The sequence below is a fragment of the Alligator mississippiensis genome, chromosome 4 (assembly GCF_030867095.1).
Source record: "Alligator mississippiensis isolate rAllMis1 chromosome 4, rAllMis1, whole genome shotgun sequence".
NCBI lineage: Eukaryota > Metazoa > Chordata > Crocodylia > Alligatoridae > Alligator > Alligator mississippiensis.
The window spans coordinates 71,651,870-71,675,618 of record NC_081827.1 but is presented as its reverse complement, the minus strand read 5'-3'; the positions used below and the strand labels follow the sequence as shown (position 1 = coordinate 71,675,618).

At 41.2% G+C, this 23,749-nt stretch overlaps 1 protein-coding gene across 2 annotated transcripts; it reads right to left on the bottom strand.

Annotated features, from left to right (window-relative positions):
* Nucleotides 1–685: 685 nt before the first annotated feature.
* On the bottom strand, nucleotides 686–18,766 carry TMEM19 (transmembrane protein 19). Of its 2 annotated transcripts, XM_006273803.4 has the most exons (7): nucleotides 18,724–18,766; nucleotides 18,470–18,620; nucleotides 12,110–12,223; nucleotides 9,810–9,947; nucleotides 9,293–9,547; nucleotides 8,689–8,898; nucleotides 686–3,298 (listed from the first exon to the last, which is right to left on the bottom strand). In XM_006273803.4, the coding sequence occupies exons 2-7, from the start codon at nucleotides 18,597–18,599 to the stop codon at nucleotides 3,135–3,137; spliced, it is 1,011 nt and encodes a 336-aa protein (XP_006273865.1). In that variant the 5' UTR covers nucleotides 18,600–18,620; nucleotides 18,724–18,766; the 3' UTR covers nucleotides 686–3,134. The 2 variants fall into 2 exon arrangements, with proteins under 2 accessions (XP_006273865.1, XP_019349216.1); XM_019493671.2 differs by lacking the exon at nucleotides 18,724–18,766 and having other exon boundaries at nucleotides 18,470–18,715.
* Nucleotides 18,767–23,749: the final 4,983 nt, after the last annotated feature.

Sequence of the window (23,749 nt, the reverse complement as noted above, 5' to 3'; positions counted from 1 at the left end):
GTGTGACTGTAAGCAGCCTGCTAAAATAGTGAGGCAGTGAAGCAGACTTTCAGGAAGGAATTATACCCCATGGTCAGATTGGTACAGACTGTGGGGGTTTGTGCCTGCCTCTGTAGTGGGGGGTGTGACTCTCTACTGGGACCTCATGAGCACATATTGACATCATTTTATAGAAGCAGAGCATTGGCTGCTGTGGTTCCTCTCCTTTACCTGTGGCAAGTTAAAGCGTTAGGTTTATGTTGCATATGGGTTGATGGTGGTCTTACGTAGAGCTTAGATTATTGTTATATGAGATGGTTTGGACAGGGATGATCCCGTCTCAAGCAGAGAGTTGGACTAGATGACCTCTGGAGGTCCCTTCAAGCCCTACTTCTTTACAACTATAGCCTATGTTTTAAAGTTAGCCCTCTCCCCAGCATATACTTTATTTAGTTGTTCTACTTGGACATGTCCCAGTGATCTGTAGTTTAAAAAACACATGCTGGTACACTATTATGGATCTGACAGGCACAGAACAATGCATGTTTATAGTAGCAAATTAGTAAGAAAAGTGTCTTACAGATATATTTTAAAAATGAGTGATCCTAATGTAGTATTCTTAACTATTGTTTGGATTGAGATGCTAGACAGTTCAAATTAGAGTTTCTTTAGTAGGAAAAAAAAGAGTTCTTACAGACACAAAGCATGAATTGCACATGTTTATTAAGAAAAATTACTATTTAAACACTGAAAAATAACACATTTACTTGAACATACATAATCCATAAAATCATACAGAGAATAAGGCTCTACACTTTCCAATCAGAATTTTTTAGTTTAAGGAAATCTGACCAAAGGACTCAAGGAGTCGTTTGTGAATTAACATGCCAGTTCATTAAGAAAATTAGTGCCAGATTAATATAAAAAACTAACCATACACATATTGAAGCAAAACAAATATTCAGATATTTCAAAGTAAGTGAAATGTAAGCTGATTGGGGGGGGGGGGGGAGAGGGGGAAACAGGCCCAATTTATTTCTATTAATAATCTTTCATCCTCTCCTTCCCTTATCTGCTTCCCTTTTATTACCTTCCCTTTTACTTTCATATATATATATATATATATAGTCTCTGTTTATATCCAGACATCTTCTGCAGTATTGCCTCAACTTTTTTTTTGGAACAGCTCTCAGTGACATAAACTAGTTTACAGGCACCAAGTCACTTACATCTAATTTTCTTAGAATGCCTACATTTCCCCCTTTCAGATAGACTAAGCTTTCTGGGTCGCTTTTATGGAACATAAGTTAAATACAACACATTAATGTGAACAGTTATGTTCTATTCAGTGTAATGTCATCCTGCCAAGGCAATGTAATTTTCTGTAAAGCTAAAGAATGGTTGGGTTCTTCTACAACACTAGAGATTTCTGAGTGGGAATTTCAAGATAACTCCACATAAACTTAACTCCCCTCACTGGAAAAGTTAAGACACCAAGCATTAAGCACTTCTGAAAATTCCAACCCTGCTGCAAGCTTCCAAATGACTTCTTAAAACTTTATTAAATTTATATAATAGAAATCAAGACATTTCATACTGTTTTGGAAAGCTCATTTTAATGTTATGGTTGTGTTTCCAGTGTTAACTAAAACACCACACATGCCCATATCAGATATCAGTGAAAACTTGGTTAAATGCTTACTTAAGGGTTTAAAAATAAACCTTTGATCCCTGAAACAACACACCAGACAATAACACATTTAAACTGAAAGTAAGTCATCTCAGAACATCGCCATCATCCCAAGTCCTCCTTGGATGCTTAACACCACTTAACAAGAGAAAAAAAATGTGACTGTCTATTTAGACGCAGTAGAAAATCCCAACTATGCATGAAGAAAAACCTGTCTATTTACAGTAAAAATACAGCTAAGCAATAAGAGCATTTATGCTTTTTGTTTCAGTGCCTTTCAACAGAAACATTGAGACGAAGTGATCACATTTATTTAATTTTGCTTTAAATGATGCTACTGGTTTGAGATCTCCTACACTTTCAAATTGGGAATTATCACTGGAACGGGTAATCTCACTCAAACTGGAAAAATAGTTGGTAAGGTCTTATGGGTCAGATCCAGCAAAGGGATGGAGGTGGGCAGTGCATGCAACCTAGTTATAGAATCAGATCCTTTATTTACCGTATCAACTGAAAATCTCTTTAGCCTGCCACTGGAAGACAGAATTGAAAGCTGGTAAAGGTAAAGGTCTTCACACCATTCCATTTCCAGTGTGAAGTTTATTTAGCACTAAACAGATATGTTGCATTACTGGGGACCCAACAACAGCAACAAAAATTGCACTACTCGGAACAGACATGAAGAGTATCATGTGGTGAAAAAACCGAGTATAATTCTAATATATAATTTTAGACTTTCAGTAGCAATATTCACCTTTTCTAAACAGATGAGTTTTAATTAAAATTGTACTCTAAATTTAAATATCAGTAATTTAATTTGATAAGAAGTACCTCATGGTATTGCTAATGTAAGCTTTATAACCCCATTTTATACAAGTCAAATAGGCTGTCAAGAAAAAAAGCAAGGACAAGGGTCATCTTATTGGTCATCTTATTGGTAAAAGTATCAAAACACAGAATGGGCAATGTTGCTTATTAAAGTACAATTAAAGTACATTAGCTTGTTTCTATAAAACTTAGCAGATGATGGAAAATATGTACTAAACCTAAATTCAGTGATTTCATCTGTACTATTATGAACTTTTAAGAAGTTACGTAGCGTTCGGTCTGGCTTGGTGAATAGTGGCAATGGTTCATTATCCAGTCTCTCCCTTTCCCAGCTTCTGGGTACCAGAACTGATTTGCAGGCCAAGTATTCATCATCAGAAGTGTGACTGATGAAGTACTTCATGTCACACAGTAGTGATCTATGTTCAGTTAAGAAGCTGTACTGACTGGTTATTAAAAGGCCATCACCTTTGCCCAGACAGATGGTGGCTGTTACATGAAACTTACCGCTTAAGGAAGTTAAGCCCTTATGGCTCTGTAAAGGTTACAGACCCCTTCCCTCCGTAAGGCAAAAATAGTGCTCTGCGGAGAAATTTCCGAGTAAGATTTGAACCACATATAAAAAAATTATGATGTTTCATCCTCTTGGCCAAAAACCCCATGCTATACCAGGTAGCAACAAAGCAATGACTACGGAAGAAAAGAGGTTCACTGCGTTGTTGTCTAGTATAGGTTTTCCAGATATGTGCTCTGAGTCTTTTGTTTGGTGGTTGACAACCATGCCAATACGCTTGTCAAAACCTGGGGAAAGAAGTAAATAGAAGGTAAACATATTCAAATTTTGCAGCTGTCTTAATTGAGAGGAAACCTAACATCAAGTGCATGTTACTTCCTATAAGTGCTTAAGTTATGGCTTTTGGAATCAAACATCTATCTACTTAAAAAAGATAAATTCTTATTTTACATGAGCATTAATACCCTAATTTTTAAAACACACACACACACACACACACACACAGACAGAGTTCTATAATACTGTGATAGCAACAAAGGCTATTAAGGTAAGCAAAATTATTCCAAGAGTTGTCATGATAAAGATGATGTTACTGAACAAACATATAAATGGTTAGAAATGTGTATCCCTACCAAAAAAACACCCAATGCTTTCATATCCAAAAGTTACTCCATATCACAGCAAATCTAACCCTGAAATTAAGCCCATTAAATATCTTCACTTCCACAATGGTATTACATTAACTGGCTGTATAGCTCTCTTTCCAGTCTATGTGGCCCCTGGTCTGCCTCTGTATAAACACTGTCTTTCCTTATCAATGCAAAGGAAAAGTTAAAGTGAGTGGGACAGCATTCTCCTTATCCAATCTGTGTGCTAGGACAAATGTACATTTTAATGCTGGCTCAATACATAGTGAAGGATTCTATTTCTGTGGGGAAGAACCAGCATCTCAAAGTAAGCCATTATATTGTTTGCCAGTACTGTTCTTTGAAGTTTCTGAATATCTGTTAGTGCCCTGTATGTTCAAAGTAATGTTAAAATTCATGTTGAGCTACTGTTTTACTGAAAAGAGATGCTTAACACACCAAAAGAAAATCACACAGCTGCCTTGAAAGCAAACAGTTGAGAGTACTGCTTCTTCCCTAGCACTTACTGAACTAAAGCCAAAATGAGTTGTCAACAGTAATAGAAGCATTATCTTAAAACTTGTGATAGCTTAACACTTACTTAACACCCATTATAAAAGGGCGAAATCCATACATATTCCTAAACAGCCCATTAGCCACACATTAACATTTTTTTTCTGGGAGAACAGGGAATAGTCATCTCCTGCATCCATATGAAGCCACAATAAAAAAATAAAATTAAAAACCACACCACATAAGGGCTAGATTTATCTGTCCTTTATCACCTCAAGTAGTATTAAGTAATTAAGAATGGAAACTACTTGCACAATCCTATTAGGTCAGAATAAATTACCACTGCAAAACTGGGTAGCTTAAGTTTGACAGAATAACTGAAAAAGAGTGAAGTAAAGACTGTTTCGGCATTATAGGTGCACTTTAATTGGATAGCCATTCAGAGTACTAGGAAAGGGAAAAAGTAGACAACGCTAGAATACAGCATATTCAGGTTAAGAACTACAGGGATGGAAGGGAAGCTACTTTTACCTTCACAATAACAATTGTTCTTCAAGATGTGCTGGGCACACACACACTCCATTATCAAATGCACTACACATCTGTTAGAGTGCCACTGGCAGAGTATGCACCCTGCACATCCCCAGGCTTTCAAACTTCCCTCTCTGTTGCCAGAATTCTGGAGATGCAGGGTAGGAAGGAGCATGTGGAATGGACACAGGCACAAAACATCTCAAAGAACATCAGAACTATCCTGCCAAAGTCAGCACTGAGACAAGAAGTTTCAACTAAGGCATAAATGTCAAGGAAAGCCACGTAATGAAAACTTTTTTGTTTAACCTTACAAGTATCTACAATTGGGATACTGCTTTAGCCAAGTCAAATGTGCAAATATGCAAAAAAAAAATTTTCTGTGAGCTGAACTACAGCAAGTCTTTAGATATGCTGTAATCCAAGTGGCTATTAACTGACATTTCAATCTGTTTACCAAAGTAGTTTCGGTGAAGGTCCTTGTTTCATCGATGCAGAAGGGCAGCATTTTGTCAACATTTCTCTTTGGCTATTCAGAAGTGAGGCTTAGGAAGGAGGTATAGGTAAATGGATTATTTGATTCAGATTAAAGAAGTAAAAGATTTCTGGCATGGCATTTATGATTAATTTAAGAAAAATCATGCAATTGTGGAAATTGTATATAGTGGCTTGTAATCCAGAAACATTTTCAGATGATGTTTCCACCATTAAAAAATCTGTTTTATGTAAAAGATGGAAGAGACTACAAGATACTTAAAGATTCATACAGAGAGTCCACTGGATAAGAAGGGAAATAGGTTTAATGCGCACGTGAGAACTGGATCATGTATTGGAAGATGGACACTGAGGAAACTTCACAAAGCAAGATGGAAGTTATTTGGGACAAAAGAATGTGCTGCCAAATGCCTACTAAGTAAACCTTAACTAAAATGATAGAAAGCCCTGTTATGTTTTATTGTAGTTTATGCCAACTCTGCCATCATTCGTTCACTGCTGTCCAAACTAATAGGTTCTTCTGTTTATCAAAACAGATGGATTCCTTTCTGGTTTTATAAGTATTATTTTGAACCTTTTTGGTACAGAATCTTATTAATAAATTTTCCAACTGAGCACCCCACCCACTGGTTGAAATACCTGCAAAAGAAAAAAAGAACATATTAGCAGCTCTGCCCACTATTTGAGACAAAAGTACTTGAGCCAAGTTGCGAACAAACATATACAGTGGATGAGTAACAGATCAAGATACTAAGTACACTGAGCCTAGCCAAACCTGAACACTGTAGGTCTCACACATTCATGAGGCCACATGGTTTAGCAGTCTTTGACAATATCATAGACTTGGTCATGGTTCTGCTCTGCAAGTTCTGCACACAGTCAAGATAGTATAACACTAGTATGATGATAGGCAGACAGCAACTCATACAATTGAGGACAGAACTTGATGATGATGAACTTGATTTAATTTTTTTTGTACCAGTAATGAAGCAGACTTCTCTACTTTCAGGTTGAAATGAGTCACCAAAAACTGGATCTATTTGATGGAATTTTTTCCTTTAACCAGCCCTAGACATGTCAATAACTTGGGTTAAAAAAACCTGGATCTGCAAGCACTGACAGCAGACAGTCACTACCACTAGGCTCTGGGTAAAGGCTCTCAAAACTGATGAGAGGTCTGAAAGACGAATATCACCCAGGTATGTGGAATCTAACTTAGTAAATATTTGTTTTTCTTGCAACTTGGCAAAATTGCCATGGAAGCAGGCACCCTACAGGTCAAAAGAAGCATTCAGATAGATCTCAAAGAAACTGAAAGGAACTGGGAAAGAGTGAAACTGGCCTGAATATCTTATAAAAGTTATCTAAAATGTTCTCAGAGTCAGAATTCGTCTCAGACCACATCTTTTCTTGGGCAAAAAGAAACAGTAGGAATAAAAGCCTTTCTGTATATGCTTTTGGGGAGTTTCCTCTATTTCTCCCAGGTAAAGTAGTGTGTGCAACACCTGTACTAACACAGATTCATGAGAGGTCTTTAAAGAGGGACAGGAAATTGGGTAGAGATGAGAAGAAGAATGGACTTTATCCACTTTCTATAGTACTCAGGATCCATTTGTCTAATATAAATTCTCAGGCACTGTAGAGAAAGAGGAGATTATTCCCAAAGAGTGGGAAAGTTTTTTATAGGAACCTTATGAAATTGACAGACTTCTTTTAAGATGCCCATCAAAGTGGTCCCTTAACAAAGTATGGTTTGTCCCTCTGCTTGAAAAGATTATGTCTCTTTGATAAGTCCACCTACTTAGGTGGAGAAAAAGAACTATGTTGAATTTAAGCTACAATTACTTCTTCTTTGTCACTGGCATAGCTACACTTAAAGAGCAGAGCACAACTCTGGTACTTGTTAGTGTTTTCAGTTCATGTTTGTCAGCAATAAAGTCTGATTCCTGAATAGTAAACTAGCCTCTGCATGCTGGACCTTCACAGGAATGACACTTGGACCAGGAAAGAAAGTGCATGGGGTAGGAAGTGGAGTCCACAGCATCAACTACAACTTGCAGAAACAAACATTCTCTCTTTTTCCCCAGTGATGATGACTTTGAATTACCTACTGCATTTCTTAGACAATTTAATCTACCAAACTAAAATCTAGAGTTCCAATTGATGAAAGTTTGGCAAATAAAGCTGGCTGTCAAGTAAGATTTGCATCCAAATACATTCAATTTTCTTTTGATCTTTATTCCTCGAGGTAAGCTTAATATAAGTATATATTCACAACTATCTCAGCCAAGGATTCAGACAAGGAATGAATAAAGAAATGTTCAAGCCTTGGAATACACCCTAATAATACCCATCAAACATCTTGGAGACAGGCAGAAAAGGAGTCAAGGATCCAGCCATGACAGTGCCATATCTGAATTAACAGTATTGGAAATTAATGAATATACTGGTTTTCACTATGCTTTCTGATAATAGGGTCACCTTGGACAGGGTGTGTGCATCTGTGTGTGTGTGATCTTTGAAAGGATATGGCAGGGGGCCTTTTTTTGCTTTGCTTTTTAAAGCCCCTCACATTTCTCATCCGACTTCATTAAAAAATCTATTTTACCTGCTTAGGTAGAGAGATGCCTTTTTGACTGCAAGGCTTCCCTTTGGTGAAATGAAGAACAAGCAGCTGGAGAAGTATCCCTGATAGAGAGAACCTTTCCTAACATAGACTTGCCTGGGAAGGATAAGGATCTTCTAAGTCCTAAGAAAGCTCTTTGAAACAGATCTCTCTACTTTCTTGTTTGAAAGAGAAGATGTTTACAGATGGTGTCTTTCCCTTTCTTGGGCCAGAGCAAAAATCCATATATAACCTCCCCACCCCCACACAAGACACTGTTTAAAACCCTGAGGTTAGAATTTCCAATAGCTTTAGGTTATATAAATAACTAGTAGAGTTAAGAACTAACAAATATTAGAACTACTTACAAGTAAGGTGAATTCTGGCTGTGCAGAAAAACAAAAAAACCCAGAATGGAGTATGGATAGCTTACTGTTGTGATGGGCAGTTAGGAGGAACAGAGGGAAGCAAGATGATCACAGCTCCATATGCCCTCAGGTGAAATAAAGGGCAGGCAGGGCACATACTCTGTCCCAACAGTACTCCTAGTAAGGCTCCAGCTCAAGTGGCTGGAGCAAGTACAGCTATATACTGAAATGGATATGCACACCATCCCATGAAAGAATACTATATTTCTTTCTTATCACTTTTTCCTGATCATTTCAAAAACCATTACAATTCATGTAACAAATTGAGAGTAGCCTAAGATGATTTTGAGGCTCTAAAAACAAAGAAGTGGAGAACGGAAATAAGATGAAAGATAAGATTAACTGCCTTTGTTTCAGCCATCTTTTGGAAATCCATCATTGTGTTACTCCATCCATTCTTTCCCTGTTGTCAAAACCAAATCTTTAGCACCTTAAGATAATGGCAGTTTTTAAGTTAGAAAAAAAAAGAATTTTCTTACCACTATATTGCATTGTAGCTCCTAAATATGAATCAACGATTGAACCTAGTAAACCAGCTGCTGCTCCAAACATAATGACTGGCCACTGTGGAGCAGATATATCCAGATCACTCACAAAAATCTGTTGTGTAATGAAGTAAGCCACTCCTACTACTGTTCCACCAAGCAAACTTGAAATAAGGCCAATTACAGTAATTCCTCCATTGGTACCTAAATCAAACAAAAAGTTTGTATTTTTGTCGTATTTATGCTTACTGCATATAGCCTTTTACCAATTAAATATCTCAGATTTTAAAACACTTTTCAAATCCCTTCATTTGTGTGTTACATGACAGTTTATATCGTAGAAGATGTCATTTAAAATATAAACCCACACATAGTATTAAAAACAAAGACAAGACTCAGAATGGGGCAGCTTTTCAGTCACAGGATGTTATAACACTCCATTTTATTTACAACCTATGAAAAACCGTACTTATTTTCACCAAAGTAAACCTTTTTCAATATTAGCAGAATTCAATACTGTGGATCTGATTATGTAAATGCTCTTAGAAAGAACTAGATATAGTATCAACACAAGAATATGTAAAATCAGAGGCCTCACCTATTGGTACCTTTTCCCATGTTGTTATTAATCTTGGTTCACTTTTACTTAGGACAGTGCCAATCTCTGAAGCCCATGTATCACCAGCACAGCATGCCAAAGCACCCAAAAGGGAAAGACACATCCACGATGCTGTGTAATGCTTGGAAAAATCTATTGGAATTTCACCTGGTCCATTTTCTATCATATACAGCAGTGCCAGCTCTGTAGGCACACCACCATTACAGAATACTTGCACCCAATTCCTCTGCCCACCTGGAAGAAAGATAATTTAAATATTTTCATCCCTAGGAAGCTGACATGCAGCAGTTTACATCAGATGGAGACAGCAGCAACCAAACCAACGAACAGTTCTCAAGAAACAGCTACCATCTGTATTTTACTACTAAGGAGGGCAGGGAAACTTGCACAGTGTTCTCTACTCTGTATACTATGTAATATGTGTTACATTCAAAAACATCAAGCGAGACAAAATGTATTTTTCTCAGAATGTCTAACAATTAATCTTGGCATTTACCTTCCTTGTATTCTGAATCTATTTGCTTCTTGGCACCTTTTCTCCATTTAGTAAGTTTTGAAGAAGTAACAAAAAACATGAGCAAGGAAGTGAAGAAGCTGAAATTTGCAACTGTTAGGATAAACCCAACCACTAATCCTATAAAGAAAAAAAAAAATCAAATGAGTTAGTTCATGCAATAATCTTCTGCAAAGCAATTAATAATATGTTTTTATGTTCTAAAATGAACAATTAAATCTTCATAATAAACCTAGAAGATGACAACAGTGCAATTAGTCCGAGAATTACTGTGGTAACCCATGGGCTACATACAGTTTTAAAATACACCACAATCTTTATTGCAAAAAAAACTCCCACAGCTGCCTTTGCTTTAATGTTTTTCTTTGACAAACACTGATCTTCCACTAAGTATTTGTATAATAAAGAGCTTCTGAAACAACTCTCTCTTTGCTGGGAAATAGTAAGTCACCTATGCCAGGGCCACATAAAATTCAATAATAAAAACAATGCAAAAGGACATACATATGAAAATCTCTATATAATGTCCCCACCATTGTATCTATGACAAGCAATGGGAGTACATCTGTTAAGCCTCTATGTATATACTGACATTAGGAACATTGTTCTACAGTTTGGGTTGCAACATTTTTCTTGTGCTGGGGTCCTCTCTCAGGATAATCTCTAGGACTGTGCATTCCTGCTACATATAACATGTTCTAATCCAGAGCTGTCCAATTTCTGAGCAGCCAGGGGTCAAAGACATTCCCCACCATACCTCATGCAAGCTACACCACGAGCCCACCTTGCTGCACCACACAGGTCCCCGACGTGCTGCATGAGCCCACCCCAACCACATGGATCCTCTAACACACAATGCAAACCCCCTGAGCATGCAGATGTGATAAGACGTGCATCCTCCCCTCCTCTACACGGCAGGCAACTCCCACACTACACCACACTGGTGCAGATGCTTCAGACAGTTCCTGGGTCACACCTCCCCACCCCCCAGCCTGGCTGCCACATGGGCTCTGTCACTCCATCATATTCAGTGGGGTGGGGACAATAGAAGCTGGAGGAGGTATTGGGGGGGAGGGGGGCAGGGACACTGGCTACAACAGTGAGAAAACAAAGTGGGGAACAGCCCATGGACCAGGAGCCTAGGGGCTACTAACCCCTTGGAGCTGGACAGCTTTGTTTTAACCCTTGTTGCCGTTGATCTTTTTTGTTCATCTTCACTCTTGCCTCGTTTCCTGTTCTTGCTGCCTTGTTTGCAATACATCTCTTTAAGTAATTTTTCTTTGGTGTTATTTTGCACATGTGTTTTGACTTTTCTCCTCCCTCCTGCTCCCTGGGTAGATCCAATTCATAACACCTTACTGCTCTGCTCAGTGGAAAATTGCAATTTGCTGGGAGTGGAAAACAACTAGTGGCTGACTCAGCTCAATGCCACTGAAGCAGAAAAGATTGAGCTGATGACCTGCAGCTCTATGCAACTGAACTGCTCCCAGAGCTGTTAACACAAAAGCAACAGGAAAGGGAAGCTGATGTCTTTTAGGGGGGCACTGGCTATCTTAGATGTAGATAATGCACTATATTTGCAGAATGTATTGAATGGGGGTTGTCAACCGGGGGTACTTGGGAAGGCCCTAAGGGGTACAAGTGGGCGGGCAGGGACATATTGCTGCCACCGACCACCCTGCACCGCCGCCTCCCAGGGGCAGGGCTGGCAGGGAGAGGGCAGCGGCACCCCTTTGTGGGCCACACAGGTGCTGCCCGGCTGGCCAGACGCAAGGTGGGGAAGGGGAAGTTTGCATGCAGCAGTGGCTGCCGACAACCCCACCCCCTCCTCCCCCACCAAATCTGGCTGCGTGCCACCCTTCCCGCGCCGCTGCCCCAAGAAGGGTGGACTGACTACATGTCTCAACTTGAAAGAATTTCTTTCCAGCAGCCTTATTTCATTCTGATGTCCCTGGATGGGTGAAAAAAAAGACTACAACCACCAAGCCCCCCAAAAGGATTCCACAGACTCAAAAGCCCAATCATATATACTAACTTGGGTTTCATGACATTAAAATATGTAATTGCTGTAGCATGAACACAGTTGTTCAAATTGGAGGTGGAAGTGGGAGGCAACATTAAACAAACATGAAGCCATGACAGGTACTGTAGGCTTGTACACATTTCCCTTAGTTCAGAACTGAGTACGAAAGTCTTAAAAGCACATAGTCAGACAAAAATTAAGACAAATACATTGGTTTGTACCATAAACATGTCACTTAATACTCCCAAAAGAAACATACCTCCCAGAGCTCCACTGTGATCAAGACTCTTTTTTTTATACCCTTGTGAAGAAATCAGTAGTGGAAACACAATTGAAAAAAGCCAACGCCAGGGAGAAATTGGCCGTAAAGTACCTGAGAAGTTAAATAAAGTAGTTAAACTTGGCCTTATGAAAATGGTTTATATAAGAGAGATGCTAGACAAGAGTTTATATGCCAGTATGCATGTAAATTCTAAGTATAACATAGATGATACTTCCCTCACCTCCTTTACAATTCAGAAGAAAAATAACAAGGCATAAAACTAAAAATGAAGCAACTTAGGTATTTTCTTTAACACTCACATAAATTAATGCATATAAGGTACATCATTAATAAAAACTTTACTTACTAGAAATGATAGAAACTGATAGAAAAACAGACAATTATGCAGTAATTGAATGGGAATTACAAGCAGTGAAATGTAAAATCCAAAACATGAGAGACATTAGAGCCTGACCTTTAATTTTGGTAAAATGGACAAGTGCAGTTTTACAGTTAGGACATACCACACTGATATGTTAAGGTATCTTTTTTTCATAACTCTAAAACCTCAATTTAGACAATATAAGTATTATTTCTTTTATGCCAGTGATTGTCAACCTTTTTTGGACTCGAGGCATTGGAATCAAGGAACCTCTCATTGGACCTTACACACCCCTTCATAACTTCTGTGAATTGAGTGACATCCAATTTCAAAAGCTAGATTATATATTACAGCAATGACCTCCTTGCAGAAGGGTCAGGCAGTAGGATTGAGGGATCATCCAAGCAGGGACAAGCCAGAGCCTGTGCTTATCTGCTTAGTTTATCTGCTCATCTCCTTACACCTCAGGGTACTCTTCAAAGGATCTGGCAACCCCCTAGTTGAAAATCACTGGTTTTATGTTAAGAGATGGCAGGACTACATTTGAATAAATAGATAAATGTAAAGAGATCTTTCTGGTACTTTTTCTTAACAGGTTTCGTAGTAACTATATGAACAAGTTTTAACAGTTATGCTGTTTAATGCATTTTTTATGCCAAGATCCAATAAAGAGAGGAAATATTAAGGGGGAAAGAAGACAACCTTTTCAGAATCTTTTCAGCATCCTGTGTAGATGGCGCTTTCTGCTATGTACTACATTAACATTTTTGGTATGGCAGAAGAATAATTAATTTATTAGAAATTTCATATTGCCTCCAAAACCCCTGTCAACAGCAAAGGTTTTAGGAAAGAGCATACTATTTTATTGAAGGACTTTTTGGTGTCTAACAATAGCAAGACCTGTTTATTAGTCCACATATTCTGAATTACTCCTACAATGTCTAATGGTCTCACTAGATTGACTTTTACATAGTAATACAATTTGATCACTATCAATATATATTTACATAGGAAGGGGTGCTTCTATTCTGGAAAGATTCTGAAAGTATGTGTGTGTTTGTATTAAAAAAAATGAGATCAGCCTTTAGCAGCTACATAACAGCTTGTCTTTTTGTGGTTTTTGCATGACTAGTATACCCACACCTTTTTATTGTATCAATAATATTGATTACACTGTTTAATTTAACTGCAGTGACTGCTGATGTCATCTTAGTGAACTCATTGGGTCGTAAAGACTTCTGTCTTTGTACCAATTTATTTGTCTCTAGGACTTGCTGTTCCTAGATTGAATTATGCTAATTGTTTCTCATTTTACAGCAGGGTGAGTGTGTCAAAGATACAGTCCCTAGTTTTCCCCAATGACTCCTTATACTTATAAGCAACGGTTTAAAACCTCTTGATTTCTTCAGCAGTCTTCTTCATTAAATATTTTACTTTTGTGGTATTAATTGGACTTGACTCTTTTTCTTCTTTTTTTTTTTTTTTATATAGACAAAAATGTAGTTAATATTATCTATTACCTTGTTACATCTATTTAAGCCAGCCAATATGGCCTTTTTTCTCACTCAGTGGGCACATCTACACGCTGCCATACAGCGATGATGCTACAGAATCATGCTTTATTTAGTGAAGTACGGGCAGTTACTGAGCTGTGCTCATGGTTAGATTTCATTGCTACATCGCCACAGCAGCATGCTATACCGGGGAAGTAGTGATGTGCAGTATCAGTAGCTGGTGATAACATGTAGATCCACGTAATCACTACATCGCCGTAGAACACCATACGGAGACATAGCAACATGCTATGTCACCCTAAGATGATGTGTAGATACACTCAGTTGCTCTTTGAGGACATACTTGTAGTGCCATGTTTCCCCATGAAGAACTGAAGGCTGTGAATTCTGTCGATTTTGCTTTTTTCTGCTTCCCTTTCTTTCTTCTCCTAGGCTAATTATTTTCCCTCTTTTTATTAATTTATACGTGGTGCAGAATTTCAAGAAGTTTGACCTTTTTCATTACAATTGAAAAGGACTTTGTTTCTCTTTTGTTAGTTTCCAGAATATTCTTCCAAAATGCATCTGGATAGTTTAAGCCACACCTATCAAAACTGTATGTGTGTTAATGTCTGGCTTCATAATTCAATTTTCACAGAACTCATAGTTAGTTATTTATTCAATCTATTTATATGCAACCCTTTCCAAAAAAGGCTCAAAATGGCTTACAATAAGGTAACAAAACATCTTATAAAATAGGACAACAAAACAACTTGAAAAGAAAGTAGAGCATCAACATAAAACAGAAATCTCAAGCTTTTTCCGCCCTGTTATTCTTGCTATACGAGTAAATACCAAGCAAGAGTTTTGATCTTTCATCTCACAAATAATGAAACACACTGACTTGCATTTACAAAAAAAACCTTAACAAGCCTGCATGACATAATCTTCTCTACTAAGCACAACAGTATCTAGCATCTGTGTTGCTTTATCCTCCATTCCTATTCTTGCTCTAGACCATGACTCTTCCCTCACACCTTGCTCTATTTTAATCTGGGCCTTATGGGCATCTTTATACATACTCTGGGGATGGAGGTGAGGGGCGCTTTAATTAGAGCAGGTCTCGGTAGCTGCTTTAATTAAAGTGCCTGAAGTGTCAGGACAGGGAGGCGGGTCCTGCACAGCCCCATACAGCCTGTTATGCCCCTGGGCCGTGGGGGCTCGGTAGCGCAGGCTGCTTTGCCCCGAGCAATGGGGGCTCAGAGAAACCGGAAGTGCCACCGTGGGCACTTCCGGTTTCACTTTATCTTACAAGCCGGCATGTCGGTTAGTGGAGCATGCCGGCTTGTACAATGACGGATAACTGGGTGCAAAAAGTTCTACAAAACAAAGAAGTTACTCTTCCCTGCGTACCAAAAAGCAGCAGAAGTCATTTGGGAGATGCACAGGAACAAATCCTTGCTGTCACTGACCTCTTACAAAATGCAAGAGAGGCATTCCGTTCAGGGACGCCTATGGTACACGAGAAAAAAAAACACCTGCACAATAACAGTATTACCTGTGAAAGTTTTCCATACAAACTTGAATAGGCACAGTGCTATTTTAAGACTTATTTTAGATTAATAAGGCTTAGTATATTACTTTTGAGAAATAACAGCTGCTGATATACAGCAAAATTTACCCCAGCAAAAATACCAGTACGTTTGTATTTTGTACTTTTGATTAACGGCAGTACTAATATTATGTAGCAATACATTTTATATTATACCCACCTTGACTCAGAACTAAGATACACAGGCCAGGGACAGCAATTACATATAAAAATTACATACAAATCACATAAGTGATGGGAAACAGGTTCAAATTTGTAACACAAGAAAAATTCAGTGCACATAAACCACTTTCAAAATGAACAAAACCAGTTTAAGATAAACCTGGATGGATGTAGCATCAGACTTAACTGATTTAGGTTAAACTGGTTTATTGAACTTCTGTCCCCTCCAGATTCAAGTCAACTCACAGTCCCCCAGCATCCCAGGATGCTTTACATCTCCCCTGCAAACCCCTCCCCCCCTCCACAGGGTGGGTGGGATAGCCTTGGCCCAAGCTGTCTACTCCAGCCAAGGAGGTATGTTCCCCAATGCCACCCCCACCCTCCCACCCCATCTTCTGGCCTTGGCTACTGCAGGCACATGGCTGCATTTCTAGAATCAAAAGTGAATGCTGGTTCAATCTATGTAACTTAAACTAACCTGTGAAGATTGAATTGATTCAGCCTTGGGCTTTTTGACTGTATTTAGTTTGTAGGGCAGACTCCTTGCATCCTTTTATTCCTGTCCAGCGCACAAATTCCCTGTGCCATCTTCCCATACCTCTCTGTTGGAAGGACACCCTGTTAACCTAACCATGATTGGAGCTTTGTGTCTCCCTGTTCTTTTACACCCTATGCCAGAAATCTTCTACATCTGCATAGCAGGCCAGCTTCATGTCCCTCCTATGCCTCTTTTCAGGACAGCACCATGAGAGACATTCCGAAGTCCATGACTGTCCAACCCTAGTCAAATTATTGCTTGACACCAACTCCCCAGCCAGTTATTGCCCCCTCTCCAACCTCCCTTTCTGGGTAAAGGTTACTGAGAAGCTCCAAGCATATTTGCATGCCATTAGATTCTTGAACTCATGTCAGTCTGGCTTTCATCCAGGATACAGCAGAGACTGCACTTGTGATTTTGACTGATAATCTTTGCATGATCTCCAATGATCAATAGGGGCGACTGTCACCTGCAGATCTTTCTAGAGCGTTCAGTGACCTTTGACACAGTTGACCATAAGGTGCTGAAGTGTTTACGTGGCCTGGTAGCATTTGCCAAACCACTCTAAATTGGTTCTGCCCTTTTGTAGCAAGGAGGTCCCAGAGGGTGATAATGTTCAAGTGCCTGTCAGCCCTTTGGGACCTTTCCTGTGGGGTCCCCAGGGCTCCAACTTCTTGCTCCTCCTCCTCAATGTGTGTTTGAGGTTGCTGGGCAAGGCTATGTGGAAGTCTCATCTGAACAAGGCCCTGCCGTTTCAGTCCTTTCCCACTGCCTGGCTGCAGTGGGAAAAGACTGAAACAGTTGAAACAACTGGAACAGAATTGGGACAAGACAGAGGTAATGGTGGCGGGAAGACCAACTGGCTGAGGTTCCACTTCCCCTCATCCCTCAGGTTTGCACCCGTGTGCAACCTCAGGGTGCTCCTGGATTCTCTGCTGCATTTGGATCTTCAGATGGCAGCAATGGTTAGAAGGGCTTTTCACCAACTCCGTGTGGTGAGAAGGCTGCAACCTTTTGTTCAGGTTAGGATCTGGCCACCATCATCCATGCCTCTGTTACCTCAAAGCAAGACTACTGCAAAGCACTCTACATAGGACTGATCTTGAAGAACTTGGAAACTGCAGCAGAGGCAGAACAGCTTCTGATAGGGGTGGGTGCCCAGGAGCACATACATCCAACACTCCAGGGTCTGCCCTGGATCCCAAAAGCTTTCTGGACACATGTCAAGGCACTCATTTTGACCCATATGGCCCTAAATGGTCTTGGCCTTATAAAGCTACAGGTCTGTTTTCTCCCTTATGTTCCATTGCGACCCTTAAGGTCAGCCAAGAACAAACGCCTGCAAGTAGCATCAGACCGCCAAGTCTGCCTGACGCAAACTTATGGGAACTCGCCCTCAGCAGCTGTGCTCCTCAGCTCTGAAAGTCCGTCCTCCTTGAAGCTGACCACAGCCTCAGCCTGGCCATCCTTCCCAAGTGCTGGGAGACCTTCCTATGGGGGCATGCATTTAGCTAACACAACTAGGTGGGAATACTGTTTAGCAGGGTTATGTTTTCTCCTGTTTTTAGAAATGACTTGTTCTCCTAGCCTGAGCCTCTTCTGGGCAAGGCATCTAAATCAAGGGGACAAAGTGCAAAGAAGTGCCCCTCCCCCGCCAAAGGCTCTGTGTGCCGCCCAGAACGTGTCGCTCATCCTGCTCCCCAGGCAATATGCCACCGCCAACTGCCTGTGGGGCCGCGCACCCCTATGCACCGGGGGCTGCTGGCCTGGGGCAAGGGCTGCCCACTTGGCCTGGGCGCAGGTTCAATCCCCCCATGGGACACAGCCTCACAGCCTCAGGCAGGGGCCGACCTCAGGCCACCTGGATGAGGTGACCTCAGGCAGGCTCCTCGGTAGGGTGGCCATTGTACAGGACGTTCCGGTTTCCTGTCTTCTGTTGGTACGAAACCCAACGCCTTTACACCCTCTAATTTTCTCTTGAAAGAGAACCCATTTTTCTCTTGAAGAGAAAAACAGAAGATGTAAAGGTTTTGTATCAATAGAGGACGGAGGACAACCGGACTGTCCTCTGTGAGGGCCACCCTACTCCTCAGGGAACCCGTGATTTCCATGCCTCGGGCTCCAGGGGAGGGGGGGGGGGATGCTGGGGGTGCTGCGGGCCGGCCCTCACCGTAGTAGGTGCTGGCCGTGATGGAGATGATCCAGAAGACCAGGGAGATGCAGATGAGTAGGCTCAGGATGACCATGTTGGTCATCATCCTGATGTACTCCTTCAGGAAGTCGTCCCGCTGGTAGGTCATGGGCGCTCACGCGGCGATCGCCTGCCAAGGCAAAGCGCACGAGTCAGGCCCGGGGTCACGGCTCCGCTGCAGGTGCCGAGTCGGCTGCCCGGCCCCGCGCCCCGGCCGCCGACCCCGCACGCACCATGGCTCCGCCGGCACAGCCGCCCCGCCCCGCCCCGCCCCGCCCCGCGCATGCGCCTGCCGCGGGCAGCCCGCCCTCCCCCTATCGCGTCGCGTTGATTCGGTAGTCCTGTCTCTGACGCGCCCCCCTATGCTGCACCCCCTCCCCGGGCCCTAGCGGCGGCGGGAGGGAAGGAGGGCAGCAGGCGGTGCCCGACCCTCTCTAACCTGCGCTGTCAGTCTGTGCCCCCCGCCCAGAGCCCTGCAGAGCCCAGCCTGGGGCCTCCACAGCGCGCCAAGGGCAGCAGAGCTGGACTCCGCTCTGAGCTCCCCTCCTGAGCTGGAGCTGTCCCCAAACACCCGCACTAAGATAAGTCTCGTAGCAGTTCCAGCTGGGCCCCACACCCCCTTGCCCTCCCAGGGGGAGACGGACCTGGGCCTTGCTCCCCCCCACGGCTACAAACGAGCAGCGTTACTGAATGCGCGCCCCCTCTTTCCCTGAGCCAGTGAGCGCCCCAGGTCTTTCAGCGGGAGGTTGTAGGGCTCCCGTCCAGCACTGACCATCTGGTTTGTGTCCTCCTCAACCCCCCTGTATTCCCTCACTTGCATGGAGCCGCTGGCCCTGTCTCCTGTTTAGAGAGGTTGAGATCAAGGGGATTCCCAACTCTCACAATGCCTCACTGAGAGCTTGACTTCGCTGTAAGAGACTTCCTGCAGGGAGCCTGTATCCCACACAGTCCTTTTACTGAGACCTACCTCCAGCCTCAGTAAGACCTGTGCCATGATATACCCCTATAACCTATTAGACCTCCTACCTGGTCCTGTCCTGCTCACTGGGGACCAAATGTATGCCACTGCCTACTGTTACATCCTCCCACTTACTTATCTCTGCTTACCATACAATTTGAAGGCTGCTCCTTATATACAAAAGCATTAAAGCTTAACGGCAGCAAAGGAAGACATTGCTAAGTACCAATTCACAGACCAAAAATGGCACATATGCCATTAATGAACAGATCAGAATATGAAATCACTCAAGTAGTGGTGATATTTCCACATACTGAGAATGAGAAACGTGTTGAAACAGAGCAAATCCTTCAACACCAGTGGGGAGAGACTAGATGCTTCCTGAAAATACAGCTCCAGGTACACTCACAACAAACCAGTCTGGCAACTTCTTAGAGAACAAGCCAAAAATGTTTAAAGGATGCCATATACCTAAAGAAGATAATGAAAAAGTTATCAGGAGTGCTCACTTGAAGCTCACAAAAAGGTACAAGATCCCACACCCTTCTATACATTGCTGTCCCCCTTGGGGTAGGTAGCTATGAAAAGAACAAGATTTTATAGATCACAATAAAGAATTCTGAATGTGAAATCTTCACAGATTCCACATTGTTACATCAACAGCATGTATCACCTCAACCCCATAAATATATCATTAAATAAGGCTGTGCACATAAAAAGCCTCAGGTTTGCTTACATTAATAGGATTATTAAGCCTACAATTCATCATGGCAGCAGGATAGAGGTGCTTTTTTGTTCTTTTGCACTTAAAGTAGGGCTTGCCATTAGGGCAGTGGTTCTCAACTTTTCTGGATGCAAGGCACCTCTAATTGGAAGGTGCAAGGCACCTCTAATTAAAAAAACTAATTTATACATTACAGTGCTTACCCGCTTGCAAAGAGGCCAGGTGGTAAAGCTGGGGGATCATCCAGAAAGGGACAAGCCTGAGCCTATGTTTGTCTATTTAATTACTTTGCTTATCTGCTTAGCTCTTCACACTTTGATTATATCTTCTCACACCTTGTGGCACCCCTCAAAGGAACTGGAAGCACCTCACAGCAGTGCCCCAGCTGCCTGATAGAGAATTACTGCAGTAGGAAAAGAACAGGACTCAAAAGCCTCCCACATATAACATCACAAGATATTTATGCTAAACAAAATAGAATATAATGACGTTTGCTAATTTTGTGGTCCATTTGACTTTCAAATTATGTTTTTGTTAAATTCCTTTAGATAATGAGAATGGCTTTAAAATCTAATTTGTTGAATTAAAATGTGTACATTTCATGTAAGAAAAGACTTCATATTTTTTCTAACAAGCTACATCATTTGAAACATTTCTAACTCCTGCAGGCTGGCAGTTGTTGCCTTTTGATGCATGTTCTGTCATGTTTCATTCAGCATTTGCAGCAGTTTTCAAACAATACCCTGCATGCAATCCAGGTTCAGAATTCTCTGGCCATAGTAGCAGAAGAGACCAAGAGAAGAAGAGATCAAGGATAGACTACCCGATGGCTTTTAATGCACTGTTTATACTGGGGGCCTGATCTTATAAATAGTAAAACATATGCCTAAATACAACTGAAGTCAATGACCCTTCTTCTGTGTAAAACCTTAAGCAGTGTTTATAAGGAAAAAAGAAATGCCACTGATTTTACTATGAGGTAAAGTGTCTGGTGTGGTGGTGTTTTTGGCCTTTAAAAACTATATTGTGTAGTTAAAATGGCCAGGAGGCACCAGAGCTATAATAAAATACCTACCAAAGTTAATACCAAAGTAGCCGACCAGGTTCTAGTATTACTGGTTCCTGCACAGACACTAAAATAAGTTTGTGTAGACATAACTTTACTTGCAAGCAGCGTAAAACAATCGGGGAACATCCTGCATAAGAGGATTGTCTGCTGTGTGGAAAAAAATCAAGTTATTTTCTTGTCCTCCTGACCATATAATTTTAAATTGGGATTCAGGTTTAGGAATGTGGAGAGAAGTGGGCAACTATATTTTGCCTAATTTAATTGTAAGAAAGACGATGCTGAAACAAATTTGCTAGTGGACCTATATATTAACCGAAAATTTTGAGTGAACCTAAACTACCTAACACTTAAAACAGGGCACGATACAACTTATTCAGACCACCACTGTCTAACAGGCAATATACTTGGAGAAACTTGCTAGAGACACAAAAGATAACAATACAAATTTATTTAGGTACATTAGAAGTCAAAGACCTGCCAGGGAGTCATTTGGGCCTCTGGATGATCAGGGTGTAAAAGGAGCACTACAGGATGACAGGGCCATTATCAAGAAAATAAATACATTCCTTGCATCTCTCTTCACTGTGGAAGATGTACCTCACCAGATCCTCTCCTCTGTAGGGACAAGTTTGTGGAGCTGACCCAAACTGAGGTTTCAGTAGCTGTGGTCATAGAGGAAACTGATAAACTAAACAGTAGCAAATCACTAGGACCTGATGGCATTTACCTTAGGATCCTGAAGGAACTCAAATTAGAAATAGCCAATCTCTACCCTATCACTAAAGACTGTGTCAGTACCAGAGGACTGGATGTTTGTCAACATGACTCCTATATTTAAAAAAAGGGGGCCTCAAGGGGACCCAGGGGAATACAGGACAATGAATCTAACTTCTATTCCTGGAAAACTGGTAGAAACAATAATTTTTTAAAAAGTTCAATACATGGATGAACATCACATGCTAGGGAGGAATCAGTATGGTTTTGTCAAGGGAAATCATGTTTCACCAACCTGCTAGAGTTTTTGAGCTTGTCATTAAGCAGGTGGCATAGTATAGTATGGACTTCCAAAGAGCCTTTGACAAAGTCCTCCATCAAAGGCTTTAATGAAGCTAGGTAGTCATGGGATTACAGGGAAGGCCTACTCGTGAATTAGAAATTGGCTAAAGGATATTAAACGGAGTGAGTATAAATGGTTGGGTTTGGGGATGGACAGAATTAAACAGGAGCACTACAGGATGATACCAAAGCACTACAGTGGAGGCCCTCCGGGCTTTGTGTTGGGACCAGTGCTGTTAAACCATCATAAATGATCTGGAAAATGGGGAGTAGTGAGGTAGCCAAATTTACAGATGACAAAATTATTCCAAGTAGTAAAGACCAGGATGGACTGTGAGGAACTATGGAAGGAAGCAAATGAGCAACTAAACAACACATGAAATTCAATGTAGATAAGTATAAAGTGATACATATGGGCAACCCCCACCACAAATTATACCTACGTTATGATGGGCTCCACATTAGCTATTACCACACAGGAAAGAGATCTTCTCATCAACTACCAAAAAGGCAAGGAAAATATTTGGAACTATTAGGGGAACTGTAAACAATACAGAAAGTGTCATTATGCCCCTTATAGTGGCATGGTAAGTCCACACCTTGAATACGGTGCCCAGTTTTGGTCCCCATACCTCAAAAAAGATATAGAAAGACTAGAGAAGGTACAGAGAAGGACAACAAGGATAAGTGATATGAAGTGGCTTCCATTTCAGGACAGACTAAAAAGGCTAGGCCTATTCAATCACCAAAAGAGGTGATTGAAAGGGGACATGATAAGGGTTTGCAAAATACTAAATGGCAAATGGAAAGTAAATAGGGAGTTGTTATTTAATATTTCTCACCATACCAGAACTGGAGATCATAAAATTAAACTAGAGTGTAGTAAATTCAAAACTAATGAAAGAAAGTTTTTCACACAACATGTAATTGAAGTGTGGAACTCATTGCCACAAGATGTTGTGGAAGCTGGCAGTTTAACCAGATTCAGAAGGAGATAGGGCAAATTCTTGTAGGAAAGGTGCATTAGTAGCTATTGAGCATGAGAGATAGGGGTATAACCTCTGAATCAGAACTTCCTAGATCTTATATGCTGGCAGCTATAAGCAGGAGAAGAACAGGGAGAAAACACTGGCCATACCCTGTTCATTCTCTCTTACAGCATCCACACACTGCCACTGTGTCACAGACCTATTTGATGTGCCAGAAAAATATCATAGACTATTGCTCATCATGAAACCTGTAGGCCAGGGGCGGGCAATTATTTTGGGCAGAGGGCTGCTTACTGAGTTTCGGCAAGCCATTGAGGGCCTCATTACAGGCAGCCCAGGGCAGATTAATATTAATTTTCTAAATTTTTTAGGGGCTCCGCAGGCCAGATAGAATGGTCTGGCAGGCCGCATCCAGCCCCCGGGCCACCTTTTGCCCACCCCTGCTGTAGGCCTCCCTGAATAA

What these genes read in the sequence shown, in the direction of transcription:
- TMEM19 (XM_006273803.4), bottom strand. Translation starts at nt 18,599, where the DNA reads ATGACCTACCAGCGGGACGACTTCCTGAAGGAGTACATCAGGATGATG. An exon ending in CACGGCCAGCACCTACTACG is followed by an intron (nt 12,224 to 18,469) that starts GTGAGGGCCGGC and finishes TTAACTTCTCAG; the next exon opens with GTACTTTACGGCCAATTTCT. An exon ending in TCACAGTGGAGCTCTGGGAG is followed by an intron (nt 9,948 to 12,109) that starts GTATGTTTCTTT and finishes TTTTCTTTATAG; the next exon opens with GATTAGTGGTTGGGTTTATC.